At 43.7% G+C, this 12,873-nt stretch overlaps 1 protein-coding gene across 3 annotated transcripts in view; it reads left to right on the forward strand.

The window, feature by feature from the left end:
* The first annotated feature begins 372 nt into the window (after positions 1-372).
* Positions 373-12,873, forward strand: part of NDC1 (NDC1 transmembrane nucleoporin) — a 29,509-nt gene continuing 17,008 nt past the window's right edge. Inside the window, exons 1-7 of one of the 3 annotated variants that reach the window (XM_050962314.1) lie at positions 373-458; positions 1,774-1,894; positions 7,911-8,012; positions 8,723-8,897; positions 10,153-10,291; positions 11,778-11,886; positions 12,580-12,631. In XM_050962314.1, the coding sequence (XP_050818271.1) occupies positions 417-458; positions 1,774-1,894; positions 7,911-8,012; positions 8,723-8,897; positions 10,153-10,291; positions 11,778-11,886; positions 12,580-12,631 (740 nt within the window). In that variant the 5' untranslated portion in view covers positions 373-416. Of the gene's footprint in view, positions 459-768; positions 1,151-1,773; positions 1,895-3,200; positions 3,374-7,910; positions 8,013-8,722; positions 8,898-10,152; positions 10,292-11,777; positions 11,887-12,579; positions 12,632-12,873 lie in introns of those variants that run through there. The other 2 variants (XM_050962315.1, XM_050962316.1) reach the window with 2 other exon arrangements.

The raw sequence follows: 12,873 nt of genomic DNA on the forward strand, positions 1-12,873 counted from the left end.
AGTTCCTCGCCATACGAGTGAGTAACGAGAGGGCGGTGGATGGGTGAACACACTGGGTACAAGAAGCTCTGCAGCGCGGGACTAAGCCAGGGCCCCACACCGAGTTCACAGCGCGACCGGCGTTGGTTCCCTGACCCGCGCAAGCAGGGGGCACACTAAGGATCACCTGGGCGCGAGGCACGCCGGGAGTCCCGCCACGCGTAGTGCCCCTACTGCGCAGCATCCGTAGTTGCAGCTCCCTTGTCGCCGTCACTTCCGGTTGCGGGGCCCTGCGGCGGGCTGGCCTTAGGAGCGCCTGATGGGTGGCGCCAACAGGCAGCGCGACGAACAGCCCCGGAGGAGGAAGCGGGGCCTGAACGCGGGCGGCTTTGAATGGCGGCGGCGGCGGCGGCGGCGGGAGTCACGCCGCAGGGACTATGAGGGCAGGCGGCGGGGAGCAGCAGGCGCTGCTCCGGCAGGTGAGGGCCGCGCCCCGTGCCGTTCTCAGGCCCCTCCTTGTGGCGGGGGGGGCTCCTAGGCCCACCTCAGGCCTTGCCCCCGGTGGAGGGGGGGAGTAGGGGTCGCGCGTCGCGGGCCGTTCTGCGGGGTAGATCCTGTGGGAGCCGGGCGGACCGAGGCCTGGCCTGATCCCGCGCGTCGGGATGGTGCCCTGCCCCGGGTGTGCGGAGCCCGCTCCGGCACAGCGGGGACCTCTGGCAGTTGGCGTGTCCCGCCGAGAGCAGCAGTGCCCGCAGCCTGTCTGGGATGGCGGGACTTGCTGCCAGTGCCCTGCTGGGTAATGCGGGCCCAGCAGCCGGCAGGGGGTGCGCAGTGACTGGCAGCCCTTGGGGGGGATCCGGACCCTGACTTAACCACTGAGAGCTAGTGTGCCAGAGGGAGTTAAATGCCTATATCCTATTGCCTTTCAATGGCCAATAGGCGCCAAACTCTGGTTCTTGGAAATCCCAGCCTGAAAATTAACTTCAGGACATAATAGGGACAATCAAGAGAGATTCTGCTTCATGAACAATGACTCTTGGGTCCTCATTCTTTTTTGCCACTTGCCACAAATGCGGACTCTCGCGTGTGCAGCAAGTCACAAGCTGTTACCAGTTCTTGCCATTTTACTACAAACCTTGCTGGAGTCGACTGATTAAGTGAGACTCTCATGGTATGTTATGCTACGAGTTGCACAGCTGCAGCACTGCAGTTATGCCACTGTAATGTGGGCATTTGTGACAGAAATGGAAGGGATTTTTCTGTTACTTTAGTGTGTCTACCCCCACGAGAGGTGGTAGCTAGGTTGAGGGAAGAATTAATCTGTTGACCTATCTGCATCTACAGAGGGGTTAGTTTGATGTAATTACATCGCATGGGTGCAAATTTTTTTCACAGCCCTTAGTGACATAGCTAGGTTGACTGAAGTTTTAGGTATAGACCAATCCTCTGTTTTCCTTTTTAAAAAAAACAAACCTGTATGTTTCTAACTCTCATGGTTGCAGGGAAAAGCTTGAAAACTGGATGCAACTGCCACTTAAAAGTTCAGAAACCAAAAGTCAACTAAAAAGAACCCCAAATTGATTAACTTAAAATTCATGAGATTTTAGTGATAATCTCATGGTTTCGTGGGACCGGATGCATGCTTTTTAAATGCTTGATGTGAACAATATTGCACAAGTATCTGACCTTTCAGATTAATTGGGTTATATGGTAGTTAGACTGGTATTTGGTTTACAGAAACAGTATTTAAGATTTAAGCTGTACTGCTACTCATGTTTTCCTTTGCCTTCTTAGGTTTTGGGTTGGAGAGTGGCTGCTAGTATTGCCTGGTCAGTACTACTGCTACCTCTGTGTACAGCAGTCTTCATAAGTATTAGCAGCATTGATTTGTTTCATCCTATACAATGGATTTCAGGTAGGTGTTCTTCCCTACACATGTAATGATTAACTTTCTGTGCAATTATTAAAGCATTCTATTTCCGCTTGCTACTTACGCTGTGATTTAAATAAAAAATAAGTATGTTGGCAACTGCATTGTGCTGAAAACTGAGTTTTGCAGGGCTTGTGTAGCCTGGGAATCACTTTATTTCAAGACTGAATCAAGTCCTTAATTTTTAAATTCACCCCTCTTACTGAACTCTGTTTTCTAACTATTTTGCCCTGTGGAATCCTTTGTAAGTGAAAGTTCATCTCATAAATCACCCTCCACTGTCTGGTTTTCGAAGTGTTTAATTATTTGAGTCATGTGGAGGTGCCCTGTAGATCACTGTTGAACCAGAGCTCTAGGGATACTGGTTTACCAGCACTTGAGACCTTTCTAAATTTGTGGAAACTGATATGTAAATATGCTTTCCAATATATAACTTGCTGCTTAAATGATAACGGCTGATACTTATCTTTATCAAAGGTTCAGTGGTTTGTTAAAGTGTCTGAGGAAGCAGATAAATATATGCTACATATTAAATAGATTTGCAAAAGGAAAATATACGTTTACAGGAGTGGTGTTGACTGTCTCCAATAGATAGACCAACTGGAAAGCCTGGTAGTTGTGACATTCAGCCTTTCAGAGAGCTGTCATCTTATCTTATCCTTCTGACAGTAATTACCAAATAACTAATATCGTAAGCCTCTTTACATGACAGAGTTTTGCCAACACAAGTTTTGGCATATACCCTTCACAGTTAGTATATCGCAAGTGTTTGTGCATACTTGACTCCTTGGGTCAGTGCTGCATGTACCCACTAGGAGTGCTTGTGTTAATGCACGGTGCAGTGCCGTATGGGTAGGTATCCCAGTAGGCAACCTGCCACTGTTCAGTGCACTGTCTTTTGAGTAGTTTTGGCAATGCATGGTGAGGCAGAATGGAGTCTCGCACGGGTGACTGGGAGAAATGTGGTCAAATTTCCATAATACAGTGTTATCCATCCCATAATATCTCTAGCTGATGATTTTAGGATCTGTTTTCAATTTCCCACGAACCTGCATGGAACTTGTCACTGTTCACCATCTCTGACAGAAGCATGGAGCCTGCACAGCTCTGCCCTATTGTCATGACCATCGCAAGCACAGGATACATGATCCTCCAGTATTTGCAGAGTGGCAAGAACTGCAGGGAATTTCCATGTGGTCAGTTTGCATTGAGACATAGCAAGAACCAATTCAAGGTTGTTGGTGGTGTTCACTGAGCAGCCACGGATGGTGAAGTGCCATTTCTGGGGCCCGAGAAATAAGCACTGACTGGTGGGATTGTATTGTAGTGCAGGTTTGGGAGATGAGCGGTGGCTGTAGAACTTTTGGATGCAAAAGGCCACATGCCTGGATCTGTGTGGTGAGCTCTCCCGTGTCATCCAATGCATGGACACCAGATCGAGAACTGCACTGATAGGAGAAGCAGGTAATGATCACACTGTCAATTTGCAATGCTTTGGATTGCTGCCTGTCAGTGGGAAGTAATTTTGGAGTAGAAAAATCCACTGTGGGGGGCCGTTGTCATGCAAGTGTACATGGCCATGAATCATCTGCTGTGGAGGACATAGTGGATGGCTTTGCAGCTATGGACTTCCCGAACTGTGTTGGAGCAGCAGTCAGTGCACACATCCCTATTTTGGCCCCAGAGCGCCTCAGCTTTTAGTACCTCAACAGAAAAGAATCACCAAGGACCCTTCTCTGACATCATTGTTGGCTGGTCAGAGAACGTGCACAATGCTCCTATCTTTAAGAATGCAGGACAGTTCACAGAGCTACAAACAAGGACTTTCTTTCCTGTCCAGCAGATTACCATTGGCTATGTTGAAATGGCAGTAGACATAGGATCCAGCCTATCCCTTTGTCCATGACTCATGAAGCCATACGCTGGCCACCTTGACAGCACCCAGGAAAGATTCAACTGCAGGCTCAGCACATGCAGAATGAGAATTAAATGCGCTTTTCATAGATTGAAAGGGTGCTGGCATTGTTTCCTTGCCAGATTGGATTTCAGTGTGAAAAGTATCTCAGTGGTTATAGCTGCCTGTTGTGTCCTGCATGATGTTTGTGAAGCAAAGGGCGGGGTGGGGGGAGGGAGAAGAGGAGGAGGGGTGGGAGATTTCTGCACGGGTGGAAGGTTGAGGTGGACTGGCTGTCTGAGTTTCAGCAGCCAAGTGCTCATCTATTAGATGAGCTCAGTGAGGAGCTATGTAGCCTAAGTCGGCTTTGAAAGACCACTTCAGCGGCCAGCCATTGTAATGTGGTGTGCTATGGTATACTGTGCTCAACCTGTTGCTGAGTTTTGGGATCTGTTAGGATTTGTGCTTGCTTCACATATGTGCATATATCACTGACAGTGCAGTTGTTAATTTTGTGGTTCTTGCTGTACATTTTATGATGACAGGTGATGATGACTGTCACTGAGCCTATGGTTGTGAGTACAACAGCACTACTTTAACTGCCCCAAGCATTATCCACCATATGTTGTAAACTAATACAGATGAATAATTTTCAAAACAAGAAAGTTGTATTCAGTTACAAAAACAGCTATAAACAAAAAATCTGAAGAGTTTAAAAGTAAATGTGTTTTAACTTAAAATAATTTAGAATCTCAGTAAATAAACAAGAGCTGGGAACACGCTCAGTTGTAGCTACACATACATCAACCATGGCTCTTCCAGGTCGGTGTATATGAAGCTGTGGTTATCCATGCTTTCCCCCAGTGTGGAGTGGTAGGGGTAGGGATGCAGGCCTTGAGCCCATGTGGAATGGTGTGTGTGTGTGTGGGGAGGTGCTGTGCTGCAATTCTCCACTGACTGCAATGGCAGTTGAGCCTGGGATTGTTAAACTTGAAAGTCTAAAAGAGTCAGCAGCGTTTGCATTGGCTGATGGAGAAGCTGCATTATATCCTGGTGCAGCTCCCTCTCCCTTTCCTGTGCTTTTCTCTTGTCTGCCCTTTCCGTCTCCATAGTGTCCGCAATATTCACCCTCCAGGCCCTCTGTTCGAGGTCTGGTGCAGCACTGGCTTGCAGGATCTTGCAGAACACGTTCTCCCACTGGGTCAGTCGTCCCAGTGGTGTGGAGACTGTACCTCTCAAGGCCTCAGCAGCTGCATCACCAAATAAAATACATAGAGTTACCATTGTCCATATAGTAGGAATGGAAAACGAAACGTAGGATTCAGAATTCCCCCCTTCTTTTGATTCCCTAGGTGTTTAAGTAAGATGTGCTTATTGGTACTCTTTCTTTGGAGTGCTTGTTCACGGCACCAGCCATGGTGAGTATGACCACCTCAGGGGTGAGGGAAATAAGGAGGGAATTGCTCGATTGCATGAAACTGAGTACAGGGCACTGGCACCATTTTCCACAGGTGGTGGTGGTTGTTTTAGCTGATATCTCAGGGCATGGCTACACTCGAAACTTCAGAGCGCTGCCACGGGAGTGCTGCCATGGCAACGCTTTAAAGTCTGAGTGCGGTCGCAGCGCCAGTGCTGGGAGAGAGCTTGTACGTACTCCACCTCCTCATGGGGATTAGCTTACAATCTGTTTACACTGATGCTTTGCAGCGCTGTATCTTGCAGCGCTCAGGGGGGTGTTTTTTTCACACCCCTGAGCGAGAAAGTTGCAGCGCTGTAAAGCGCCAGTGTAGCCAAGGCCTCAGTCTCAAGGGTAACAAAGGCAGAGAAACACAGTTGCTGTTGGCGTCCGGAAGCTTCCCAAGCCCGTATGCTGCTAGCCTGTTTATGGCAATGATTCTTGCTGAAGTCATCTCCAAATGGCATGGGAAAGTGTTCTACCACAGAGGAAGAAATAAGACACTGAACCCTAGAAATCTTCAGGAGAGGACTGCAGAGTACCTTCATGCAAGTTTCATTGAGAGCTCTCAGGAGATTCAAGGGACATACATCTGTTTGTAAACAAACTGCTCTGCATGGCCACCTTTGTCTCAGTCTGGAGGGGAATGAGAAGCAGTTATCAACTCTACATTTTTGTTGTACCACTGCCTTTTGTAGTACAGGTAAATTAATGCAATGGTTTTCAACCTTTTTTCATGTGTGGACTCTTAAAAAATTTTTCAAATGAAAGTGTGGACCCCTGTGGAAATCTTCAACATAGTTTAACCCCAAGGGTCCACAGACCACAGTTTGAAAACCACTGAATTAATGAAAAGTCAGTAGCTATGTCCTGCTAAGTTGGGGAGGCTATCACTGTAATTAGAAACTTTTTTACATGCTTATCTGAGGTTCCTTCCCCTGCTTTGGGCTTGCCTGTGCTTAACTGCAGGGACTGGTTGGACTGTGGTGGAGTCAAAAATGGGTCCTGACTCATGACACAGATGGACCCCCCAGTCATCTGTCTCTTGTATTCCTCATCCTCCACCACCTCTCTGTTCATGTTAGGGGCCTGTGACTCTGGCACCTTACAGGTATTCATGGTGGTGTCAGGATGGTGGTGGACTCTCTGCCAATGATGGCATGCAGTTCTTTGTAAAAGCAGCAGGACCGTAGCTCCACGCCAGATCAATGATTGGCCTCCCTGGCCTTCTGGTATGCTTGCCCTAGTTCCTTGGCTTTCATGTGACACTGTTGCTGGTCCTTGTCGTACCCCTTTGCCTGCATCCTCCAAGCAATCTGCTTGTAGATGTTGACGTTTCTTCAGCTGGTTCAGAACTGTGCCTACACATTCTCTTCTGCCCACAGGCCCAGGATTTCAAATGTCTGCTGTCTACTCCAGTCTGAGCACGTCTGGAGTTTGTAGTTGGCATGATTAGCTTGGCAGTTGTGCACAGCAATGGCGAGCAGATAGATGTGTGCTCACCAAGATGGGCAATCAGGGAAAAGGCATTTCAGAAATTCTCTGGGATTTTAAAGGGAGGGCTGGGGGAGCTTCCGGTCTGTGTGACTCGTGGGCAGTGGAATTCACAACTGTGGCTGGAGTGGTCTGTCGGGCATTGTGGGAGAGCTGCTGGAGGATTGTTAGGGTCAACAGGTAATACACCATCAGCGTACACACTGCATCGAACCCAGTACATCTGACCATGGCTCAGCACCGCTTAGGGGGCTAGTGTTACTACATCAGCATTTACACTGGTGGGAGATGGATTTAAGTGTAGACACGTGTACAACTAGGTTGATGCAAGGTGGCTTACATCGACCTAACTTTGTGGTATAGACCAGGCCTTAATTTTCATATTCAGGTTTGTCTAGGTAAGGGTACTATTGCTGAAAAGAGAATTACTTCAGCTATATTAGAAATACATGCATGTGTCCAAATTAAATTGCAACATTCTGTATTTTCATAAATGACAAATCCAATTACTAAGATGTACAACATGCTCCATTGAAGTATGATTGTTTATCCAGAACCACAGTGCATTTGCACGTTACAAAATACTACCTTCTCAATGAAATAAGAACCTATTGATTGTGATTATGCATTGTGTATCTAGGTCAGAGGTGGGCAAACTATGGCCCATGGGCCGCATCCGGTTCAGGGTGGTGGTCAGGGGGCAGGGGTGTGGATAGGGGTCGGGGGGGGGGAACAGGGGGTTGAATGGTGGCAGGAATACCAGGGGAGCAGTCAGGGAGGAGGATGGGTTGGATGGGGCGGCAGGGGGCAGTCGGGATAGGGAGAAGGGACAGTTGGATGGGGCAGGGGTCCCGGGGGGGCCGTCAGGAATGAGAGGAGGGGTTGGATGGGGCGGTGGGGGTCTGGGGACGGTCAGCGAGTGGGGGTGTGTGGATGGGGCAGGAGTCCCAGAGGGGCTGTCAGGAAACGGGGGTTGGATGGGGCACAACCCCCTCTCCTAACCAGCCCTCCATACAATTTCCAAAACCTGATATGGCCCTCAGGCCAAAACGTTTGCCCGCCCCGACCTAGATGCTTTAATATTAAACATTTGCTAGCATCATAGCTTTATATAGTACTGTTGCACTTTATGAACAATGTATTCTCTTTCATTTTAGATTCATTCAACGATTGGTATACTTCCTATGTCATCTTTTGTATCCTCCTTATGTCAGTGGTGATACTGATAATAAGCATCTTCAATGTTGAATTTTATGCAGGTGGGTTGTGAAAGTTGCTGTCAACAAGATATTTGACCTTTAACTAAATGAGAGGACTGTCTTGAAGGATGTGTTTTTATACTGTATGTATTGGCTCTATGGAATGCCTTAAAGCTTAATTTAATTAGATATCTAATGGTGGCTGCAGTGTTAAAGGGACTTCATAATAGTCAAATTGACTTGCCCTGGTCAGAAACACTGAATGGGAAAAAAAAAAAAAACCAAAACCCTGATCCTCTTTAAAATAACTGTTTTAATTTCTGATTCTTCCATTAAAAATTGGATTCTGTGTGTAGCCTCAACAATCTACTTGCATTTTGAGAGTCAGATCACCAGCGGTGAATGTAGAGTGAAGCAGTGTCCCCTGAACAGGCTCCTCATCCAATTCAAAATTCTGTACAAACTTGTTCCAGTGCTATATATTTCCATGTATTCACCAGCCATTTCGCTCTGCCCCACTAATGTGACTGCACTTTGGAGTAGGAAGGGGATCTGTTGTATCCTCGTGCTACTTCATACTCCTGAAACTCTCCTCTGTGCTGCTGAGTTATTTATTTATATCAGCTTATGGTTGATTATAACTAAAGTGTTCCGTGGTGTCAGAGGTATCATATGCAAATGAAACAGAAGCTATGTGAGTTTTATTTATTAGCAGTTGATAAACCATGTTTTGTTTGGTTTTGTTTTTTGTTTTTTTTCTTTATTTGCAGTTGTGCCTTCTATTCCCTGCTCTCGATTAGCACTGTTAGGAAAGATTATTCACCCACGGCAAGTTATCCATTCAGTTGTTCACGCTATAATGGGAATGCTGGTGGCATGGTGTGCTGCAGTTATGACTAAGGGGAAGTTCCAATTCCTTGCTCTACCCTGTACAGCTTCAGAAAGGTGACTTTTTTTTGTTAATAATGAAACCAAGTATTGTGCAAGTAGTACAGTTTTTTGTACTAAAATGAGTTCATTGATGGACTCTTCCTAGAGGAAATAACCCTTAAACTTCTAGCAAAAGATGAGCAATTGTGTGTCTGTTCTTAAACTTGGTTTAGTTTGAGTACTGGGAGGAGAAGAGTACTTCAGTGAAGAATGACAAATGATTAGTTTACAAACATTGCTGTGGATTTTTTTTTTTAAAGTTTGACCAGAAGCCTTGACCATCCATGTTACTAAGATTATTAATGGAAATGAACTATCGAATCACAGAAATGTAGAACTAGAAGGGATCTTGATCTTCTAGTCAGCCCTCTATGCTGAGGCTGGACCAAGAATACCTAGATGTTCCCTGATGTGGCTTGTCTAACTGGTTCTTAAAAACCTCTTGTGAAGGGGATTCCACAACCTACATTGGTATTCTCTTCCAGTGCTTAACTACCCTTACAGTTAGAAAGTTTTTTGTAATATCTAATCCAGTGGTACTCTGTGGTCCAGGTGTCAAATTAACAATCAGCATTACACAAAAGAGATGCAGTAGTGTGAATTCATTGTTTTATTTGCTATGGTACTATATATTCATATTTAAACAGCATGATGGGGAAATATTTAGTTTATATACTAAATACTTCCCCATCATGGGGTGTGTGTGTGTGTGTATGTATATATGTGTGCATGTATATAATGACTAAGAAAAATGACTAAGTAGTATTATCAACCACAATTGGTTAATAACACAGTAAAAGCATCCTGATTGGTTAATAACTTAGATTAATTTATTAAATCAGTGTTTTAATGTCATGTGTTGCAAAGGAGATGCATAAGGAGCTACTTGTGGCTCACGAGCCTCAGTCTTGAGTATCAGTGATCTAAACTAAATCTCCTTTGCTTCACGTTCATTGCTGAACAGGTCAAATGACCCTTCAGCTGTAAAATGACCTAAGAACCTGTCTCCTGTTCTAAATGGCATCTTCAGTAGATCTTGGTCCCCCCGCCCCATGATGTATAAGTAGGAAGAACAGGTAATAGGACTAACAGCTCAGATAAAACTTGCTCTGGTGTACATCCCTCACTGATACTTGGGAATATTTTTCATTTACACCAGTCAAATGAATAAAATCAAAGCTCTGCTTAACTAAAGTTAGATGCTAAACTGAAGTCTAGAATAGTAATTTACAGTATTATATGTTATAAATGAACCATTTCTTTACTTTAGCTTAGATGGTGCTGTTCAACACATGTGCCTAAATGAGTATCACCTCTTCCTCCTGCTGTCTGGAGCTTTCATGGGCTACAATTATAGTCTCTTGTACCTTGTTAACAATATGAACTATTTGTCATTTCCAGTCATACAGGTAAGAGGCTAAAAAGCTTTGTAAAGATAAATATCTAATCCGCTCAAATGACAAAGGGTCAACTTCGTTGTCCCCGCCCCCCTCCTTTTTTGGTCTGCTTCCAATACCAAAATGTATGTGGGTGCCAGTGGCCAAGCACTTGTATTCTTTTATTAAACCAATCTATTATAAAATTAGCAAATAAGGCTTTCAGCTTAAATCCTAGCAAAGGTCCCTCCCCTGATCCCATAAAATCCTAATGGTAAAATAAACCAAAAATCTCCTAATGTTACAACCAAGTAAAATTTACAGAGCCCTGAAGCATGGTAAATTCTGGCTCAGGTGCACCACTGTTCATAGTGAATTCCAGATGTGAGAGAGCCCTGCCATTGAGTTTAACTCCAGGAACTCCCAGCAGGAGTTGCCTAGTGTATTCTAAGCCTCATGATGTTGGGGGGGGGGGGGAAACAAGCTTTCAATGAACAGGTTACTAAACTAATTCAGGCATAAATCATAACAGCTTAAATCATGCTCTGAAGCAAAAAGCCAGCATCAATCACTACCCTTACATGTGTATAGTTCTTGTGGGCTGCTGTATTCTGCACTAGCTGAAGCTACTGGGTGCTTTTGAAGGGTACCTGAAGAGGTAGACTCTTGCTACTGCAATACTTCAGAATCCAGGAGCCGCAGTGGATCCCAGTTGATATCTAGACCAATGCCTGGTCTAAACACAGAGATGTACTGGTTTAACTTGAAGGTGTCTTAAACAGATTTAGTTAAACTAGTACAAAACATTGTGATGACACTCTTAATTTAGTTTAAACCTGGCTTATCAGTTTAGTTTGTCAGTAAATATACACGTGCTTCCTAAAATAAAATCTGATACAGTTTTAGATGCTTGCAGTTTCATATTGGCAACTCTCCTTTTCTGAGACTGTTTATCTAAGTGAGAGAGTAAATCTCATCTATTTTCTTGCATACATTTTATTAGTGAGACGTTTTTCAGTTTTCAAAGGAAATATGATTATGTGCAAGAAGGTTTGAATATCTACCTCTATTTCATGGTTTTGAAGGATTGTCATAAACTTAAAAATCATACTTCTGTCTGAATTTTTATCTGCTTTTTAGTATAGAACACCCGAGGTTCTAATTAAGAGAATAGAGAAGAAACATACTTTCCTCTATTTGCAACTTACTTTGTGCATTTGACAGCAAATTATATATAGTCAATTTCCTTGTTTCTTCTGTGTGGTCTATTTTCTCTACTAGTGGATTTTTTTCACACAGCAACAGGGGAGAAAAAAGACTCTACAATCACATTTTCTTACTGGTTTCAATTGCAGAAACTACAGCTGGGGGACTCAGATATAGGGGTAACACCTGAATCTACTTCTAATTAATCTTTTAAAATTGACTAGACTTCAGGTTGACTGCATTTGTTTGAGGACTTTATTATACGTCATTTCTTTTGAATGCAGAATGCTTCAACTAATCTTTCTTTTTTTAGCAATACAAGTACTTACGTTTCAGAAGATCTTTGCCTCTGCTGGTTAAACATAGTTGTGTGGAATCACTGTACTTGGTTAGAAACGTCTGTGTTGCGTATTATTTTTTTGGTAAGAATTCTGACTTTTTTTTTCTTGTCCATATATACTGAGAGAACTATTTAACCAATCTATTAATATTTATTATTCAGCCGTACAAATAACTTGTCCAGGGTGCATAGTTTTTTTTAATTAGGTAAGTAAAATAAGCATTTTTCACCATTATGATGAAGTGTAGGTGAATGGCTTACTGGCTCAGCCATACAATCATGGCAATTTTTGTATTTTAAGCCTAAAGGATATTGAAGTATTCCTCTTCCACTTGCCATATTTATATTCTATAGGTAATGAAGGCACTTTAGAAATGTAGAGTATTCTAGTTCACTTTCCACTGAGGATTCCAAAATGCTGCACTGACATTTATCTTTATAACAGCCCTGTGATGTAGATGTGCATTAGCCCTGTTTTGCAGGTAGGTGAAACAGAATAACAGAAGTAACTTGGATTAGACCCCTAGACAAACCATTAATAGACCTAGAAGTAGAATCTACATCTCCTGATTCATAGTCAGGGGCTTTAAAAGACATCCATTCTTTCTGTAGCCAATCTCTGAAAAAATCACCTTTTTCCACTATACCCATGTTGCAATTCATTTGTCTGTGTGTAATCTACCGTCATTCTGACATGAAAGTTCTTACTAGCCTTTTTGTATACACTTCATAGTTTTAGAGATCTATTTTACATGTCCTTCTGTTTACTACCTAGGTTACATTCCAAGAGCATGGATAAGTACCACAATGGACCTTAATACAGATAGGTAAGTAGTATAAATGACAGCCTTTTAGAATACAAGAAGGGAATATTTTCCCCTCACATCACATACATGTATTCTGTATATATTCTCCTTTTCCCAATCTTTGTAGTATCTCTTTACTTATGACTATTCCTTGTTTAAAATGGCAAATGTTGGGAGCTTAACATCACTCTTAGTTGACTGTGAAGTTTTGGATCTTACAGAACCATCAGTGCTAACAAGTTAAAAGAACTAAATGCGTTTTT

The sequence above is a fragment of the Gopherus flavomarginatus genome, chromosome 7 (genome assembly GCF_025201925.1).
Source record: "Gopherus flavomarginatus isolate rGopFla2 chromosome 7, rGopFla2.mat.asm, whole genome shotgun sequence".
Lineage (NCBI taxonomy): Eukaryota > Metazoa > Chordata > Testudines > Testudinidae > Gopherus > Gopherus flavomarginatus.